The sequence below is a fragment of the Lineus longissimus genome, chromosome 5, assembly GCF_910592395.1.
Source record: "Lineus longissimus chromosome 5, tnLinLong1.2, whole genome shotgun sequence".
Classification (NCBI taxonomy): domain Eukaryota; kingdom Metazoa; phylum Nemertea; class Pilidiophora; order Heteronemertea; family Lineidae; genus Lineus; species Lineus longissimus.
This window is the reverse complement of record NC_088312.1, coordinates 12,503,278-12,523,401: the sequence shown is the minus strand read 5'-3', so window position 1 is coordinate 12,523,401 and position 20,124 is coordinate 12,503,278. Positions and strand designations below refer to the sequence as shown.

The 20,124-nt window shown below is 41.9% G+C and overlaps 1 protein-coding gene across 1 annotated transcript; it reads right to left on the bottom strand.

The window, feature by feature from the left end:
• Window positions 1-474: 474 nt before the first annotated feature.
• LOC135488193 (endoplasmic reticulum aminopeptidase 1-like) lies at window positions 475-19,584 on the bottom strand. Its single transcript, XM_064772687.1, has 20 exons — window positions 18,824-19,584; window positions 16,903-17,329; window positions 15,931-16,086; window positions 15,152-15,269; window positions 14,365-14,485; window positions 13,414-13,562; window positions 12,411-12,524; window positions 11,356-11,499; window positions 11,008-11,073; window positions 9,565-9,630; window positions 8,927-9,129; window positions 7,740-7,828; window positions 6,228-6,420; window positions 5,612-5,759; window positions 5,091-5,167; window positions 4,047-4,151; window positions 3,381-3,596; window positions 2,923-3,066; window positions 2,403-2,466; window positions 475-2,182 (listed from the first exon to the last, which is right to left on the bottom strand). The coding sequence occupies exons 1-20, from the start codon at window positions 18,879-18,881 to the stop codon at window positions 2,000-2,002; spliced, it is 2,841 nt and encodes a 946-aa protein (XP_064628757.1). The 5' UTR covers window positions 18,882-19,584; the 3' UTR covers window positions 475-1,999.
• Between the last annotated feature and the right edge of the window lie 540 nt (window positions 19,585-20,124).

Sequence of the window (20,124 nt, the reverse complement as noted above, 5' to 3'; positions counted from 1 at the left end):
GATTGTTTGGAATTTTGAGTGTTATGTAACATGAAAGAGTACACTCTCCTTTATTCATTGCTACCCACTGACGTTGTTGGTGGCAGTTCTCAACTACATGTACTTATTGCCGATGCGGCAGTAGATTTAGCCCCCCTAGAGAATTAGTCCTACCCCTACGTTCATTGATCAGTAAGAGGCTTGACATGAGGTTACCAATCAAATGCTGCCATCTAAATAGATGAACACGAACTGCTAAATGTATAAGAAATCTAAGCGGGCTTTTGTTATACATTGGCGGTGGTGGTTTGGGCAGGGCGTAGAGTAGTTGGTTACTCTTAGGGCAGGAAATGGGGTTTCGGGAGGTAGGCCTACACGCAGTTAGGGATACGTCTCTAAAGCGCCAGGAACGTTCATCACCAGATGAATGGCACAATAAAACCATTCGAAAGTAAAATACCTAAAATAACAAATCTAGGACAAGGTTATTGTGTGTCATTGGTTGCTTTATTTTGTACATAAAAACTGTTGTAACAATACAAAACATTTGTCATATCAGTTCGTCTTCGAGCACAATTCCTTTCTCATCCTCATTTTGCTGTTAATTTGTCCATGTTCGCCTATGTACCCATAACGTCATATAGGTACCGCTCTGAATCTGGAATCTGGATATTTAGAGTTACATGTAAGCCGAGCACACATGGCATAATGCAATTTTAAAAAGAGTTTCTGAAAATAATAGATGGACAGTGTCGGCATCTATGATAGGAATGATGCATTAGTCCACTTACTGAATATCCTTTGTGCCCTAAGCCACGCAAATGCACTAGCAATGCACACAGTTCGCATGGTAGATGGGAGCAATGTCTGCCTGCTCTTCTCAGGTAGGTCAGGACCTTCGACACATGAATATGAAATAGTGATTGTGTCTCTTATAGGCTTAAACGCCCTCAAAAGCGATCTTGTGCTGGCTCGACATGCACATCAACATGCACACAGTCAACATGTTGATGACATTGAGATGCGGTCCAATTTCATTTCAATTGTCATAATTGCAAAAAAATACATGCATTTATAAATTTCGACGTACCTCTACCCTACATTATAACTTCCCTGACAATATTACGCTAAGTAATTCATGTCACTAGTAACCAGGCCGCAAAGAACCAGATCTCTATCAAAGGATCTGGTTCAAACCGGTATAAACTGGCTGCAGCCCTAAAACTACTACTGGTACATGTTTACAAAACCTAATGACCAGACATAACAAAATGTTTACTTATTGTTTAGTTAAGACACTATACTCGTCTAAATGGGTTTATTCGACTCCCCGTTCCTCACTGTTCAGCAATAAAGCAAGAACGTGGGAAGGTTTTCTTCTCGTGTTCTTGAGTCGAGCTACTGCGTGGCGTGGAATCACAACTACGGTGCTTTTTACTCATTTACAACTCCTTCCTGTTTTTGCAAAGATTTACTCAAAATAAGACAGTGACTATGGCAGGAAACAGGTCGATTTGTTTCAACATAACTTGCAACAATTTGGAACTCGGATATAAACTACACTTGCGTCGACCCCGACCTTCCCATGTCCAGACTTGTTCTTTCCAGTCTCATGTTGTCTGGTCTCTTCTCAAACCGAGGTAGTATGAAATTCGGGAGAAAGAACTGCACTCGAATGGGTTTGCAGGTGTCTGACTCGTTGAAGAGCATCGTTCTTTTCCCCGGAACAGCAAGTCAAATTCAGCCCATGATTACACAAAACAGTAATGCCTGCCATATTGTCCAATCAGAAGCCCTCAATCTTGCCTCGTCGAGGTTATGATTACATATCAACCAATCAGAAGCGCTAAATCCTGCTTCGTCGAGGTACCAATTTGGAATCAACGAATAGGATCCCTCACTTCGGTTTTATCAGGGCTGTAATTAGAAATAACTTATCGGTAGTTCCCAATGTAGCTCTAGCCATCACAAGCCGCGATCCGATTAAATCGTCTGCTTCATTTCGCGCATACGCCCTGGGCTATCGTCTACGTCCGCTGACGCGCCAGTCTGAATTCCTACTGTTGAAATCTTCGAGCCAGTGCGTCACACTCTCTTCATTCAGTTCAAGCCATCGTATGTTCTCTTTAATCGCTTCAAGTAGTCTGTCGACTTCCACAATAACTCCTCCAGATAGAGGGCGACTATTCCGGAACAACTGCACCTAAATTGAACAGCAAAATAAAACGATTTCTTCAGTATTTTGTCATCAAAACCTCAACTAAGGATCTGAGAGATTTATATAAAAATCAAGAACTGCAAACAATCAAATAAGCATTTATATCCTCTCACTGACGTCACCATCTTATGCATTAAGGGGTGGAGCACGCGGTCAGACATGTCAGAAGAAGTTAGCTTTTGAAATTAGTATTGTAAGAACCTACCGCTTGCAGATAATCTCGTCTGTTCAATATATCTCTGAAGAGTTTAAGGACTTGTTTAGATTGGCTGTAAAGAAGGAAGAAAATAACGCATCAAGAATTCATGAACTCATCTAGTTACTGTCATATCATTTGATGTACCAATATTTAACAAAATACCACTGGGGTACGCTGGAACACACGCTGAAACGAGGCATTAGAACTTTCGGTCGACAAAGAGACGGGGCCACCATCAATTACCACAAATCTGGGATAATGCTAGTACTGATTGCAATATTGGGATAGTTTTACGAAATGGCTTCTGCGAGCATTGTCATCGGCCAAGCTCAGTCAGCTCGTGAACTATCTTCTTTCTCCATTAAGTCCAAGCCGTTAATTTTTAACAGCGGGCAGCAAAAACTGCGCTATCGGAGCCTTTTTTGTCAAGATGGGAAATATCGTGAAAGACCGTGGGCGTATAAATAAGAAAGGCATATGCCTTATGACCATACTGGTGTTAGCAGAATGACATGTTTGTGCTTACCTTTCGGTGAAATAGCCCCAGTGGTCAAAGAGAGCGTCCAGCGCCATGGCAGTCCCCAGATGATTCTTGGCGACCAACCGTAACAGGTGACAACTGATGGTTCGCGTCAAAGTCGTATTCGGGGAGAAAGCATAGTCAAGCATGCTGAAAGGAATGCTCGGGAATTAGACTCCTGGGCAGCCCCGAAACTCGATTTACTAATGATGTCGTTCCATGACTGACATCACAGGTCGCAATTTCTTGGAGTAGAACGGAGGTGAGGTAGCATATCTGAATCAGAAGCAACCGACCAATTCTTCACTAAGTGATACAAAGAACCCAAAATACAATGCACAAGACCATTAGCTACTCTTGGCAGCCTTAGCTATAACGGCTGAGAATGCATTGTTTTGGTAAAATCCGATGGCGTGTTTTCTTTAGGACATTCCGTAGGAGGCAAATTGTGAGGTGAAACGTACCTTTTTAGGGTGGCAGGGTTCTTAACACAGGCTAAGCCAAACAGATGAGGAGAAAAAATAAAATGGCTGTGGTCGTGAACGTCCTTTGTGCCATTGAAGACTACGGTGGCGGCCTTTAGTTCGCCGAGATAGATACTCATGATGGTCTGAAAGATCCTTGGCGGACCATGGGCGACTACTGCACACACCACTGTCTGTTTCATCTCCTGGGGGACGCTGAAAGATATCGGACTAGATATAACATTCGGAAGAGATAACATATTTGATACAGAGAGTTCCAGACTCTTCTGCGATGCCTTCCCACAGTGGTCGCACCGCGGGGATACTATACTTGGCCCCAGTGGTATTTGTAATTAGAAACGGCCCGCTGGTGAAGTTGGTGCCCTTTGATGAGATTTCAACTTTCCGCCAACCGCTGGCGCCGCGCTAGCGGGTAATCGAAAATATTAATAACTGCTGGTGCCGAGTGTAGTTTTCCAGGGGCTGCGTCTGCAGCAGGGAACACGCTAATGGAAGCTGGCCTTAACGTCAAACAAAGCAAAAGTTGCCTGATTTATAACGGAGCTAGCATTTCTCTTGACCGTCAATTCTATTGATGTGGAAGCCAGTAATGCATGCGCGCAGGAGTGTTATCGTCATAAGAAATTGCGAAATTGCATGACTTACTCCGTAAGATTGTAACCGCTCGCTATAAACTGCCTCATGGCCTGTCGGATGCAAGGCCAGAATTCGTACCGACAAGCATTATGGATGATGCCTTGGGTATCCGCGCTGAAATCAGGAAAACAAGTTCTCAAAGTTATGCCTTTTACACATAGACTTCGATATAAAAAATAGAAACATTGTCAAATACTGACTTATCCATCACCAGTGCATGTACATGTGCATGTACAATGTTTAGCTCGAACATGTATAATACATATAAATCAAAAATTAGAATACATGTAGTTTTGCCGGTGTCTAAGGCATTTTCCAGTCTAAAAATCCCACGCAACTCACTCTACCAACTCTGAAAATTGAAATTTTTAAGGAAGTGACTATTTGGCAAGCCCGGCTTACCAAACAGCGACTTTTTTTGTCCTGAATGAGAGCCGAACTCATTAATATTTATAAATGCCCAAGGGCTCATTAACATTCATAAGTTAGTAATGCGCTGGAGATGAAAAACCGCAGTAACAGACCATTTTCAGATCAATACGCCATTATGCATATTCATGAGTAGGCGTGGTTTATTCATCGGCTTGCCAAACAGGAAAGAAATTTTGCTCTGTTTGGCAAGCCCGGCTGGCCGAACAGGGTGGCTTTTTAGTGCTGTTTGGCAAGCGGCTCTCCAAACAGGACAAAAAAAGATGCCTGTTCGGCGAGCGGCTTGCCAAATAGACCCGGTCAATTTTTAAAGATCAATTTGAGGTCTCCGCTCTGCATTGATTTAGGAATGAGTGACTATACAAACAAAGGAGAGGTTCCGAATTTGATCCGATAATCGGAACGGGGTGATTTTCTTTCTCTTGTTGATTCTTTGGTACGATTGTTATAGGCAGACCACTACCAGCCAAGACGAACAGTTTTATTGCAATTCTGACAACAGGCAGTGCGATTTCAGTATACAAAATGCCATATCGCTCTCGTTCTCCGATCTTAATCTAAACCTCTCTAATACCTCCGCCCGCCCCCTGCCTATACTCCATTTGAACCATGCGCTTTACCTACCTGATATTTAGTTTGTGTATTTTATATTGTCGTATAGCGATGTCGTAGTTGGGCTTGATGAGTCGAGCCATATATCTCTGAAAAAATGAAAACCATTAGATCCTAATGAAATCAGGGCCCGGTTGTTGCACCAACACCGGCGTTAACTACACATAGACGAGTCGTAAGGTCCGAGGGTTTAACTTATCGAAGGAATTAACGCTAAGTTACATGTAAGTTAACGCCAGCGTTATTGATAACATTTGTTTTGAACAATCAGGACTATACTGCCGTGCCATAACGATAATTCTGGTCATTTTTAGACGGTATCGAGGAAGAGTCATGCGTTGTGTAGTTAAAAATAAAAAGTTCTTTAGATTTTTATGGAGTTTTCTAGCACCTGGGTGGCTGGTCACAAAATGAAGATGTATGAAAGCTCTCGGCGAAACACAGAACGAGGTACGCTAGGAATCTACTAAACGGCCTCGTGTGATGCCATCTCGTGAAACGCACGTTCTATTTTTAACGCGGGTAATACCTACCTTGAGTTCTGGGAAGGTAGGAGAGTAAATGAGCATTTTCCTGATGTAACTGGCATCGCTCATGAAGATAAACCAAGGGTAGGGTGCTTCCTCGTGGGTCAGGAATCGCGCCAGGTCGAATACGCGCTCCACCTTTAACATCCCAGACCTGAAACAGTAGAGTACGTTTATTAGCCCTTGTCGGTCTAGGCCTATGGACCCCCCCATAAGAAAGCTGTTTCATGGGGGTCGATGTTTCAAAAATTGCCTTGATAAACCTTTGGTTAGACAGTAGAATAATGGAACTTTAGGCCTACTTGTACTATGTGAATCTAGGTTCGAGCGCGCTTGTTAAAAGACATAGACCGTCTATATTGGGCGAGGCCTGGATTCTTCTTTTACCAGCTGCGAGGTAAAGGGCAAAATAACGTATGTAATATTTTAGAATATTAAAACTACGTACATCGATGATCTTTGAGTTGAGTTTTCTCAAAATGGCAAATTGGCTGATTGGCCACTTCGTGAAGCATCGACGATGTATTTGAATATTATAATTTGTATTCCTTATTGTAATAACATTTATTGGGTTCTATATGGATTTTAATAAATTGAAATTGAAATTGAAATTGAACTGTACCTGCTCAGTCTGATGGCATTCTCGAGCAATTGTATCCGAGTTCGGTACGGAAAGGCGTCTATATTTTGATCCAGCATGTTTGAAATAATCTCCCAGTTCTTCGTTTCATAGTTGACCACGCAGAACCCGGTCATGTCCACGTTGCCGAGGATCCAGTTGCTGTGATGGTCGAAGGAGCCGATGGTCAGATTTACTATAAAAGAAAGCAATTTGTTGACGTTAATCACGTATACGGAATTAGCAAGGATACGGATATTGAACCGCTGACTTGAACTACACGTATTAATAACTTAACCCGATTTCAACATAAGTAATTGACTCACTGACTTGGATATTAAATTAAGGAAGTGACTACTTGGCAAGCCCGGCTTACCAAACAGCGACTTTTTCTTGTACTGAATGGAGAGCCGAACTCATTAATATTAAAGTAAAGTCTCCAGCTCGCCAAACAGGGTAGATTTTTTACCTGTTTGGCAAGCCCGGCTGGCCGAACAGGGTGGCTTTTTAGTACTGTTTGGCAAGCGGTTCTCCAAACAGGACAAAAAAAGATGCCTGTTCGGCGAGCGGCTTGCCAAATAGACCCGGCCTTAAATTAAACCAGATTTCGACATTGAATCAGGATTTCAAACCAACATTTTGTTCGTGCATCGACGGAAAGACAAAATAACCGAACGGATATGAATAAGCATACATGCAACGAGCAGATCGTGATGACAATGTATGGTATCAGCCCTGTATGATCCCCTTCCCGCGCAATCCCGGAGACACCGGACGATAGGCGCCGCCACGGCCAGATGCCGAACTTCGCTGTAATGGCTTGATGTACACACGTTCGAGTTGATGAGAAACATGGAATAAAAGTGATAGCCAACATCATATCTGAGTCTGATTTATCCCTCCACGTAACGGCAGATATCATTCAGACAACACTTCTCAATTTTTTATAAAACGAAAATCAATTTTGTCTGCATGACCCATTACTTAACAGTTGTGACTGACATAAACTGGTCCAGAATCCACGTGTTAGTCGATTTCTTCAGATGAATACTTTAAATCATTCGTTTCTAATGTCATTGTCATTATTCTCATATATCGGATAATTGAACAGGAAAAGGGCACCTGTATGGAAAAGGCGGAACTCGGGTAACCAACACTCGGATTGTATGCTTTAAATTGATTTATTGATACTTAGATTTCAATTGACTTTGCAGTAGGGAACGCATATGGTGCGCAACACAACGAGAAGAGAAAATAAAGCATCCGGTCAAAGATAAAGTGTTTTTATCCAGGCATTCGGATTGTGACTTACCAATTTTGGAATTAACGGAATTTATTTTTAAAAATACCAGCAAATCTCCCGTAAGGATAACCTGTTACAAATGGGGAAGTTGCAGTAGGCTCATCGTGGCCTATTGACGAAAAAACAAGAGGTAGAAGTTTAATCTTCACTTCCCACAAAAATTTACCTTTGATAAATAATTTGCATGGCGGGAAAATGACACTTTAACTCACCATTTCTCTGATGCATCCAGATTACATCACTCTTGCTGCGTCCTATCTGAGAATTGGTCTGCAGGTTGAACGGGATTTCCCACTTGTAACTGAAAAGAACACAAGAATTAAGCCTGAAAACCCGAAATGAGGTGAAGTCCACTCGCGTATTGGAGTGCTCGATATTACCTTCGCGTTTAAAGGTTGACCATAGGCGCCATCATTTTTGACTAAAACATGAAATCCTAAAGCAATTAGAAGTCCTTTTAAATTAAGTGAATGCCCATTTAAAATCTGGGAGGTTGTTTTCCGAAATACAAAGAACTGACTCCATCCCTTGAAGTTGGCATTCGTTTTAAAGGCGTTCTATCGCTTTAGGATTTCAAGATCTAGCCAAAATGGTGGTGCATATGATCGATCCTTAATTAAGCAGATACTTTTATTCATATGTTGTTCAAGTTCACTTTAAGTTCAACAATGAAGGTTTGTATCCACTACAGTGGTTGGCTTGTTTGTTTGTTAAAATTGCCAAGTCAAAATCTTACAACAAGCTTTATCCAACGCCTGTGAAAGTCGCTTGGTTTCCCGCATTCGACGCTATTGTGGAAACTGGCCTACAGCGTTATGTTGCGTACATGTAGTTTCAATAGACAGGTTTAGCAAACCTTACGAACGAAAAAGTACCAAGTACAAAGGTCAGTGGTGTCATCAGACCCTGTACTAATTCATTTATGTGACACTCGCAAATCTATACTTTGTTGTCGTAAGTAATTGGGGATTTGTTTTTTTGAATTGTCGATGAAATACATTTACATTCCTCGATTATATCTCGTCGTAAGGCTTGCGAAACCTGCCTATTGTTATGTAGCCGAAATCAACAAGATCAAGAAGAAGCATTTTTATTTAAGTAATGAATTACGTGTCAGCCCAAGGATAAATGTTAAGAGTGATGTGTCTAGTCAGCATAGTGACCTTGCTTTCATTTATTACAGAAGGTAAACTTTTTTCTTCTCTGCATTCGCCAGACGACGATAGGTCAAGGTTGTTAATTAATCAAGTCATTTATGAAAAGGTATCCGTTGTATTCAACAATGGATCAGTAGTGTAACGATTACACGATCGTCAAAAAGAAAACGATCTCAGATGACTTTACCTTTAAGTTACAACAAGGCAATAGAAAAACGAGAGAGAACGGTTTATAAACTCACCCGTAGGGCGATGAGAAGTTTCCCACAGATTGTTGTACATTGTAGTTACTGAATCCGATGAGGTAGCGCTCCTGTGTGAGTCGTATCTTGGTCCTCTCTACCGCGATTTTCACCACGGGGTAACCTTTCTGGTAGAGCCACGTTCCCATAAACTCTTCCACGTTCATGTGGTTGCCGTTCCGGTCGCCGAAGACGTCTACGACCTAGTTTGCAGAGAGGTACGATCTAAGTGAGCTTTTACACATAAAAAAAAATCTGAAACAGCGTATTATGAAGCTAGGCAAGGTATGACATGTATGACTAGCCGCTTTATAAAACCCTTCTGAGAGAGCCATGTTTCCATAAACTTTTCCACGTTCATGTATTTAGCCTCTCGGCGAAGACTTCGACGACCTATAGTTTGAGTGAGGGATTCCTTGCAACCAATGATGTAAGCTTTTCCTCGAAATCCAAAGAACAAAATGCAATGAGTGTAGTCCTATGAGAGCTATCTAATTCATGTTTAGCATGTTTAGTTTGTTGTGCCATAACATATAGACCCGAATATCCTACAAAATGACTTAGTATAGACTCTTTTGTATAGAAATCGGGATGTGAAAGAGAATATCCGAAGCTATCAATTAACTTTATGTACTTACTGATTGCATAGCCTTGAAAAAATCTATCCTTGAAACTGCTGTGAAGGCATTCTTTCTAATGTAGTGCTAAAGAAAAGTATTAGAAACGTTACGTTGAGATGAAACTGCAGGAGGAAACCAGACGGGCCAGATATTTGAAGCTAGCCGATAGTTGTTCCTCAGTATATACTATTTTTACAGAACTTTGGCACAATTTACATCTTAGTGGAATGTTTAAGTCAAGCTCAGTTCCTTGGCCATCTATCATACTCCCTTGCTCCTGCCTATAGTTACCCTTTACAGATTACCGTAACGTTTGATGTAATATCTAGGAGGTGACTGAATATTCGTGTATTCGAATTTGGTCCCTCAATTTGCACAGCTTGCACGCATTATCATTTTCTCCAAAGCAGACTTAATATTCAAGGCCGCCTCACCGCTACACTACATTGTATTACTGCGCCAGAGTATGGCATTGTCACTGGTACTGATTTTTGGCTTCACCTGGTGTTAGATTTTACACTTAAGCCTGCACCACACGGTGAAAATTTGCGTGATGCAAGTGACACGCTTGCATGTTGCGACAGGCAAATTCTCAGTGTGTGGTCGTTTTTTGCTGCGTATCTTCCCTCGCGAGTCGAGACGCAGCCGATCTAGCATGTTTGATATTTTCTCGACACGCGAGGAAGTTAATCACCGTGTGGGGGCTACCTGCAGCAATGTTGCGCGAGTTCGACGAATCACAACAAGCAGATCGGTCACATGATCAAGTCTCTGGCCAGGATCGATACTGCGTCGCATTACTGTATCCTGCCTTTGTATCTGTGGCCCCACCATCTCGAGCAATTCCTGAAATTCCTCGACCCGCACTCTCACTCTGTGGAACTGGCGATACTTCATGGGGTCCTCCTCCCGCAATTCAGCAATTAGATTTGCATAGGCCCCCTTATCCTCTCTTCTCTGAATCCATGGCCTTGTCCAAAGACTACGGTCCACGCGGCGCCGCCTCCGACGGAGTAACAGCAGGAGAATAAGGGCAATTTGGTCTTCTTGGTCCATAATACTTCTCATAGGATTTGACAGTTCCCGGGCGCTGCCATTTTGGTATCATGTGACTGACCTATAAATCATGTGACCGATCTGCTTGTTGTGATTCGTCGAACTCGCGCAACATTGCTGCAGGTAGCCCCCACACGGTGATTAACTTCCTCGCGTGTCGAGAAAATATCAAACAAGCTAAATCGGCTGCGTCTCGACACGCGAGGAAGATACGCAGCAAAAAACGACCCCACACAGTGAGAATTTGCCTGTCGCAACGTGCACGCGTGTCACTTGCATCACGCAAATTTCACCGTGAGGTGCGGGCTTAATACTCTTTCTGTAGCACAGACGCTCAGGACAAAGATTAGCAATGGCCAACATGCCATTACTGATATTAAAAAAGAAAAATGTCATTTCAACTACCTTAATCCCTCTCATGAATGTGTCTTCCCCTAGTGCATACTTTAGCATCTCTATCACCATACCTCCCTGAAAGGTTAAGAATACACAAGTTCAATAAGCCTTGAGCGATAAACTTTTCTAAAAAGAAAGAGAATAGCTCTGACTGAATTAGGGAGTTTCCGCCAAGCTCCCGAAAAGTCAACGCGAACGCCAATTCCATTCCTCCAGTTCTCGAAAACCGTGAAATCATGAAAACCACCTCGAAAACTCGACATTATCAAAGTGACAGTGATGCTTCAAGTGGCGGCGAACGGTGGCAATCTGGGGTACTATCCACTGCTCCACCTAATCCCGACCTTGAATACTTACTTTACAGTATAGGATAAACGGATCATAAGCTTGTGTGAAGTCGGCATTACTTTGAAAGCGATCATCTGGGAGGACGATGGGCTGCGAGAGGCGATAGCTGTCCTTCTGAGCGGCGCGCCGATGACGGTTCATGGTGTGCTCGACCTGGAAGAATAAAACGTACAGCATTTTTTCAAAAAAATCCGAGTTTATTTGAAAGACTGTGGTTTTATATAGCGATCTCCCTTCATGGAGTCGTAATTGGCAGAAACGCATCAATATCCTACGTACGATACACAATGTCATTGTTCACCCTAAGGTCGTGTTTTTCATGCCGGCCCAACTCATGATAGGTGAAACATGTAAAGTGACAACGTGAATCCTATATAACTCTGGCCCTAAGGGGACAAGTCGGAACGTGACTGGCAATGGGTATGGTAATTCTTTTGTACGAGAAAGTCAACGTCATGAAATTGCAGCCAGTCGAAATAAACAATGGTTTCTCCCGATTTATGCTCATATTGCCCGCATTTGTCCGGTAATTTGGCGCATAAATCAGGGTCTTCTGTGACAGCGGACAGTTGCCTGGGCAATAAGCGGTCCTGTTGTGATCACGCACCCTTTCCTAGCTCTGACCACGGTGGATTTTCAATACACTAATAGAGGGTATGGGTAGGTATCCACTTAGTGTGTTATTTGATGCGATTTCGCATGAATTTCATGACGTATAAAAATGTAAAAAGTAAAACCGGAATTATACAGGGTTCACGCTGTTACTTGTCATGATTCACATGATTCACTTGTCACGGGTTTTACTGAACTAAGCTTGAAAACACGACGCGAGGGTTAAAAGTGACCGCAGCCAGCCCTTTGGAAATGGCTTGTTCGTTCTTCATGTCACGCATGAATAGTGAACAAACACACGATAGATGTGAAAATGTGAACTCCCCTATACAATCGCAGCTATATGCGATTTTTGCAGTGTTTGGCTTTGGTTTAAGTGCCGCATGCGTTTTCGCGAACGCTTTCAGTGTACCCATTGATCGACGATGGAGGGGTATGCTTTACATTCTCACCAGTTTGAATGTAGGGTCTCCCACTTTGGCGCCGATCTTGCCGAAGTACTCAGCGAAGGCTTCCTTCAACCAGAGGTCTGACCACCACTTCATGGTGATAATGTCTCCGAACCACTGAAATACGCAAGTACGAGTTAAAGTACCGATAAAATATTCTGGGCCTGGCGTTCGACTTGCTTCGCTGCTAAGGAAACAAGTAATTGTGAGTATTACATTGAAGACCCAATAACTGCTTGATAAGCTCATGATCCTGCACAAAGAGCTTAAACCCTCCCCGTTAGCTGAGATGAGAATCATGTATTTTGCACATCAGACATGCTATAATTTTACACTATTTGATTTCTTTCTTTTTTTATCAAAAGCTTTTAAAGGGACAAAATAGGCAGCAGCTAGGCAGGCAAGATAAAGTAACACAAATTCGTCAATAGGGGTCTCTCACATCGCACAGTACGTATAAATGATTCATGCCTGTACGAGGAATGTGCTGAATCTGACATGACCCTGGGCCCTTACTGTGTATATTAGTCACCTGAAGATGGCCAAATTAGCCCCTCTGCTCCTGCCTATACTCCCCCTTTAACAAACTGTTCTGTTTCAGGGGTTATACAACAACTGCTTTGACAAGATGTTGGAAAGAAAACACAAAAACAGACATATTCGGCTGGTTTTACTGACTTACTGATAAATTGACAGCACACTTTTTATTCTTAAAAGTTCTTGATGGTTGTGACTGACTGATAAGAGTCAGGTTTCGTAACCCGTACAATATACGTACGCCGAAGTACGCAGCGCACTACGCAGGTACATTATGTCGCGTCATCAAGTCCAGTGTTTATTTATTTATGCGACGCTCGTAAATTATCTTCTGTATATACTTGCTTGTTTGAGAAATCGGGGAAATTTTCGAAAAAGCGAGGTCGTCGATTAAATACATTTACATACTTTGTTCGTACCTCTTCGCAAGTTTTGTGGAACCTGCCTAGTGTTGCAAAACTCCACGTACCTGGTGTGCAATCTCATGTGAGATGGTGTAAGCAATATTGTGCTTGGCATTGGAGTCATTTGAGAACGTATATAGAGAGGTGTCGAAGTAGATCACGAGTCCAAAGTTCTCCATTCCGGCGTACATAAAGTCATGAAGGGCAATTTGATCTGAGGAAGAAAATGAGTCTTTAATCATTAGAGATTGAGAAATTTAATCAACATTAAAAAACGCGTACAAAAGGGCAAGATTTTGGAGCTTTAGTGATATGTGTACGCCGATATCATTAAAACACTGACCGTGCAAAACGTCGGTCAGCCATCACTCAGAATGTTATTTAAGGTTATTTAAGTCCTTGTCACCTATATTCGGTAATTAGCATGCACTCTTGCTCATACTGTACATTCCCAATTTACATGCTTAAATTTGTATGCAGACGGTAAGCTACTTTTCATTTTTATTTTGGCCAAATCTGCATGCTGAAAGCACATATAATGTCTTGATTGGCTTACTCGTATGGTGATCCGTACAATTTCTTTTTTTCAGCCCAATTTGTTTGCTGAATACATTTTGCTCCACTTGGCCTCATTTGTACGCTGACCATTCATTTCTTTCTTGGTTGGGCCTACTTTGCATACTGAAATCACATTTGTATCCCGACTGCACATTTCACTGTATATTTTGCCTAATTTGCATGCTGTCCGAACATCTGATCATGCTCCGGACACTAAAGCAAAAAGGTGACCTTGTAGTCACAAATCGTATGATGCTCAATTTTGCCTCACAACGCCACGTTGACTGCTGACGAGCTTACCATCACCTTGCTCTCATCCACGTGGAACTATCAAAGTGATTGGAGATTACAAATGACAATCAGCTTATTGTGTCAGGCTCAGCTCCCAGGCCCCATAAAATTGTTGCCGTTTTGACACCTCAAGGTTTTGACAGATCTGTACTCGTCCTTGATCTTACCTAGTTTTGGCAAATTAAAAGTGTATCCAAGATAATCCTCCATGAACTCCAAAACAATTTTTGACACTTCTAATGCATATAAGGTTTTGTCCAGATCCTCTTCCTTGGCCCATATTCTTATCTGGAAATTGAAATAAGTAATGAACTTGGTAATTTGCACAAATATCATTATATGGCTGCTGTCATATTCCTGCTAGTTCCCTCTTGAGAACTAAATTCGAAAATAATTTTCCGCTTTTGTATCCGGTTACGCAAGCGCATACAAGACTCTGTCACGGTACTTATTCATGCGCATGCGATACTGGATACAAAATCTAGATATTTTCCTCCAAATTCTGTATAGTGTTAGTCCTTTATCAGATAGTAGTTGGCCCTGAATCTCACATGTCTGGAAATGAGTACCAGCACGGATTATTACAGGACCAGCGGGGACCTTTTCCAGTGAGCGCACTGCGAATTCTGCTAACTAACAACAAAACAAAAATATTGAGAACGGTGTAACTAAAAGTATTCAAGCATTTCAAAAGCAAAAGCAATGGGGTAAGTTCCGGCGGATTGCCCAATCAAAATACCGAATTCTGCATCCCCGGCGTGCTCATTAGAAATGAGCCAATCAGAAGGCTCTGTTGTAGGGCTGATTAAGGTCAATATGCTTCCAGAAATGGATGAATTGGGAGCACATGTAACTGCGTCGTCTGCATATTACCCAATTCATCGTAGAAAATCAATCCTTGTTTATTTTTATTGTCGGTGACCACCTCATTTCATCCTTTTGAAACATATTCACCTGTACTCCTTTGTTCGTGATCGTCTCGGTATACTTGTATTCTGTTACCACCACAGCGACTAGATATGTTGACATGTTTGGAGTCCTAATGAACCGATCTAGTATCCAGTCATCATCCCTAATATGAAATGAATCATAAAGTGTTAGATATTTTATACTGGTTAATACTGTACAACTGTTCTGTCTCAAAGATTGACTGATTTCCGCCAGCCAAATCCAGAAACCTTCCTGAAAAACCATGGAGCACTCATACTGCGCTTCAATTCGCGTCAGTTGAAAGTACCAAGTTACACTGACCGAGCTTCGATTCTACGACCGTCTCAAACAAATAAGATTTCCTTTGAAGTTATTTTGGATATTATCACGGTCGCATTTACAGATGGCGGGTGGTCCTCAGAAGGTACCGAACAAACAACGTGGTTTTCGTACAGATTTGAGTTCAGTCAAATGACCACGACCCTTCAAATCAATTGAGAAGGCCGGTGTTGTTTGCTATGTGCGAGTTTTTTTACATTATCATCAAAGTCCTTCCGAGAAAATAGGCAGGTATTGCAACGTACGAATTCTAGTACTTCAAAAACAAATTTTTTTCACGATTTCTTTATGTGTTTCTTCCAATTCCTCATACAATGTGATTTACGAGCGTCACGGAAACGAATTAGCACAGGATTTGATGCCACAACATACCTTCGCACGAATGGCGAACGTTCGTACGCGGATTGCGAAACCTGCCTAATACTGACCAAGAAACGTTTGTATACGGTTGTCGTACTACTCACCATGGTTTTGAGTCCAAGAGAGGCATATTCGAGAGGGCAACGTGACTCAGCTTCCTCTTGACTGTGATGTCAAAGGTCGACTTCAACCCCGGTTCATCAAAACATGGGAAGGCACGCCTCGCGTACACTGGCGCCATATTGGTCGCTATCATGTGCCTAAGATGGAAACAGTGTCAAGAAAACGGAAGAAAAAGTTGCCGGGTCATTTTACTTCATGCTCGTATATCACCCTTTGTTTCTTCGAGCTATTTTTTCATGCTAACTACATAGTTTGTCAAGCGCCACACTTCCTAATTTGCATGCTGACCACAGCGCTCAGTCATTATCATGCTGTTAATGGTCAATCTGCCTTCTGACCTCGCAGTGAAGTTGACCTCCTGTGTATCATGCAAGTACATTGATACACTTTTCTTGCCAAAATCTATCAACATTGCATTCTGACAATACTAAAGTACATGTGTCAGCATATGAATTTGATGTTCCTCTCAAGATCCGTATTATCATGATCAGTAAACCTATAAAGTAGCATGACTTTAATTTTAATCAAGTATGTTGACAGTGTAGTTCCGTTCCCCAGTTTTTGAAACTCTCCTTTCACCAAGCGTTTCCAGACCAAGGTATGGAAATGGTGACGTACTGAGGTGCAGTTGAAGAGGAGCCAAAATGATTAACTATTGTAGTTGTTGATCAACAAATTTGCATTTACGATATAACAATATTTTCAGTTACTATTGCCTATCCTGGCCCTACGATATTCCTAATAGTTGCTATTTGTAATGTTAGACGGTTCTTGACAAACATTTGAGTTACCTACGTTCGCCACGTAAAATAACTAACTTTGAGTTACCTACGTTCGCCACGTAAGACAACAAACTTTGAATAAATGTATCCCCAGCCGCGTACAATAAGTTATGCTTACCTAAGTTTACCCACCAGGCTAATCTCCAACCTTGTAGAATAACCCATACTTACTTAAGTTCGCCCATGTCTGTATAATAACTACTGTAATACATCCCCATCAGGTTAATCTCCAACCTTGTAGAATAACTCATACTAAGTTGATACTCCCGACCTGGTGTCGTCCAAAAGTTCAAATGAATTATCAAAAAGTCAAAGTCAGCATCTTCACTCCAATAATCAACCCAGCCGGTCGAATCCTGGCCCGATTCGCCAAAAGCTATACTAGAATTTGCTAGGGTTATTCCCTTTGAGTGTAGTACTATCTTGTTCGTCGCCTCCCGGCATTCCATTTTGATGGAGACATTCCCCTTAAGGTGGAAGTCAAACTCGTCGAGCGTGTATATGTCTGGTTGGAAGTCAATGTTGTAGTGGAAGGGGATCATGGTGATTGGAAGGCGTATGGAACGCAGGGGTTCTTCTCGGACGGGTACAGCAGACCCTAAAGGAAAATTTTAGAAATGAAGGTTGAGATGCAATTCGTTTTGATATTGTCAAGTTCTTTGCCAGTGACTTTATTCAAAACCTGATAGTCGTTGATGGCGATGAAGGTGACGCCCGCACGCGCAGTGCAATGCATTATTCAATCATGTTCATGATATGCAGAAAAGTGCGTATCCCAAGTTTTGTTTTCCTTCAATATCTCTTATCATTAGGATGGAAAAAGATTCAAGAGTTGAGTTTGGACATTGCTGAGTTGGGGTAATGACTGTGGACAAGGTTCAGGGGTTACCCTTTTCCTAAACGTCATATCTAATTGTGCAAAATATCAGATACCTGTACTAAAGTGGATAAATGCATAGCAAAACACAACACAGAAGCAAATTGACAGGTATACTGTGGAGAAGATAATCTATGCGTGGCCTTAACGCCCCTCAAAATGAACTCATGAGCTAGTGTTTTGTCTTTTTTTATTGTGTCGTCATTTCCTCCGGTGGTAAGCATGTATTCTTTAAAGGTAAACCGTTACCTGGAAAACCTGCTCGGTGTAGGCCTTTACACGTGACCATGCAGGTATTTCAAACCTCATTACTCTTAGACATACTATGCTACGTGAGAGAAATACATCATACATCATATTGTGTAAGCATTAGCCAACAATCGGCAAAAAGTAAATAAAGGGGAAAGGTAGCCTACTAGCGTATCTTTACGTGTGGTTAAAGGTAGGCTATCAACACGTAAACTTCCTAGAACGTTGATAATTACAAGATACAGACTGCATTCTTAGACTTTCATAACGACAACAGCAGCAGCAGCATCAACAACAACAACAACGACAACAACATCAACGACGACGACGACGACGACAACAACAACAATAAAAATAACAATAATAACAACAATAACAAGGCATAGTCTGGGCCTGGAACAAAACAAATATAGCCTACCGTGACGTCATATTTGTGCATTTCGGTTACTGCAACCTCATTAATTTAAACATTTAAACACACTGCCTTCACGTGTCTGCCGTTGGCGACATTAGACTTTGCTCCAAGGACTTTGCCCCAAGGACTTTGCCCCACAGACTTAGAGATTAGAAATCTAAAAGAATAACTAATTGCCTATTAAGCGTATCGACAACTTTATCTACCGTTTATTCATGTTGCATTTCAAAGAAAACAATATTATAGTATATGCACTAGTATAAGTATAAGGGTTCCTGTTCTAAATACCTGTAAGATACGGAGAATGTTTGGATATTTTCAAGGTCTTTCTCGAAAGACTAATTTCGACAAAACCCTAGCACGAGTCTTACTATTCCATACAACCTTCTTGATTTATACGCAAATCGCTTATGAGCACACCTGGTTGGCGGGAGGAGTGGGATAGCAGAAACATTCGGTTTGAGAAATTGCCAACAAAACATTTTAACATAACAGGCTCTATGATAGCGAGTACGAGTGAGTGAATGATGGCTAAAAGTTAGAATACTTACCTTGAAGGATGCAGGCAAATGGAAGGATGAGGCGAAAAACGATTCCCAACATGCTCATTGCGTTTCTTTCCGTCCAATCTCACTGATGAAAAGCCTGGGTGAAAATCGCCGTCAGGGTAGTTATATTCCAAAGAGTTTGGCAGCCTTCCCTGAGATTCCTTAACGTCTTCAAACATAAATGTTTTGGTATTGTTTTACTATCTACAGCCAGCTTTCACGAGGAATTTGTTCCAGTTAAGAGCGCACGTGCGCGGTTCACGCTACACTGCGTCAGAGGCATGGAATCCGATAGAATTATCACTAAAACCCGTTTTTCTGTTCTAGCGTGACGGCGTTCAGAAATCAGGCTACCAATAAAATTAGTTCTTCCTACCACGAAGACATCAACATTAACCAAAGTAACAATGAAATCGGCTGTGGCAAAAGCTGCCAGAAAGTTAATTTGATGGAATGAAATCCGATTTGACTGGCGAAAGTTGCAAGATGCCGTCCTCATAAGTTTATAAGAACTCAAAACTCCAAAGCTGCTTAGATACAATCTCCAAACTTCAAAAAGGGGCCACTTGTCCGTTTAAACTCCAAATTGCAATATCCTTCAAAGACGCGGAGAACTGCTTCAAAGGGTCCTTGAGGACTGGAAGTATTCTACCTTCAGACAAGCTCACCAACATTCTGTGGTGCCATGCTGTACGCGAACACAATTTATATAGCAGACGGATATGGCTTACTACACGTACTTGAACAGCTTCCAGTGTTTATCTGGACGATTTACCCCCGCCTGGAGTAACTGCTCGGATAATGACTGATTACTAATAACCTGGTAACCTTTACTCCTTAATAACAGACGATGGTAAACTTTAAAGCGAATTTCGCACGAGCAATGCAATGCCCTTCCCGCGCCTCAATCGGTATCAAAGTAATTGATGCATCATGAAGTCATACGAAAGTTGCTGAATGGAACCCTATTGCGGGCCTTCTTGTCAACATGTTCACCAGACTCCTCTGCGCCAGAGTTTTAAACAGGAAATGATAAGGTAAATTTTCATCGCCCGAGAAAATGTAAAAAGTAGGCTGAATCGCGCTGGTCGTGCGAAATTCCCTTTAAGGCTCGTTCCAACAGAACTTTGCCTTTTCACCTGTGTTTTGATGCAACTGGTACATGTGCACTCACATCTTCACATTATCTCAAAGTCCACTGATCTAAATGGCAATCTGGACCAGGTTGGCTACATACATATCGTTAACCCTTCCCTTTGTGAAAGATGGGCAATTTGACTATGACACGCCACTCGTCAAAATTT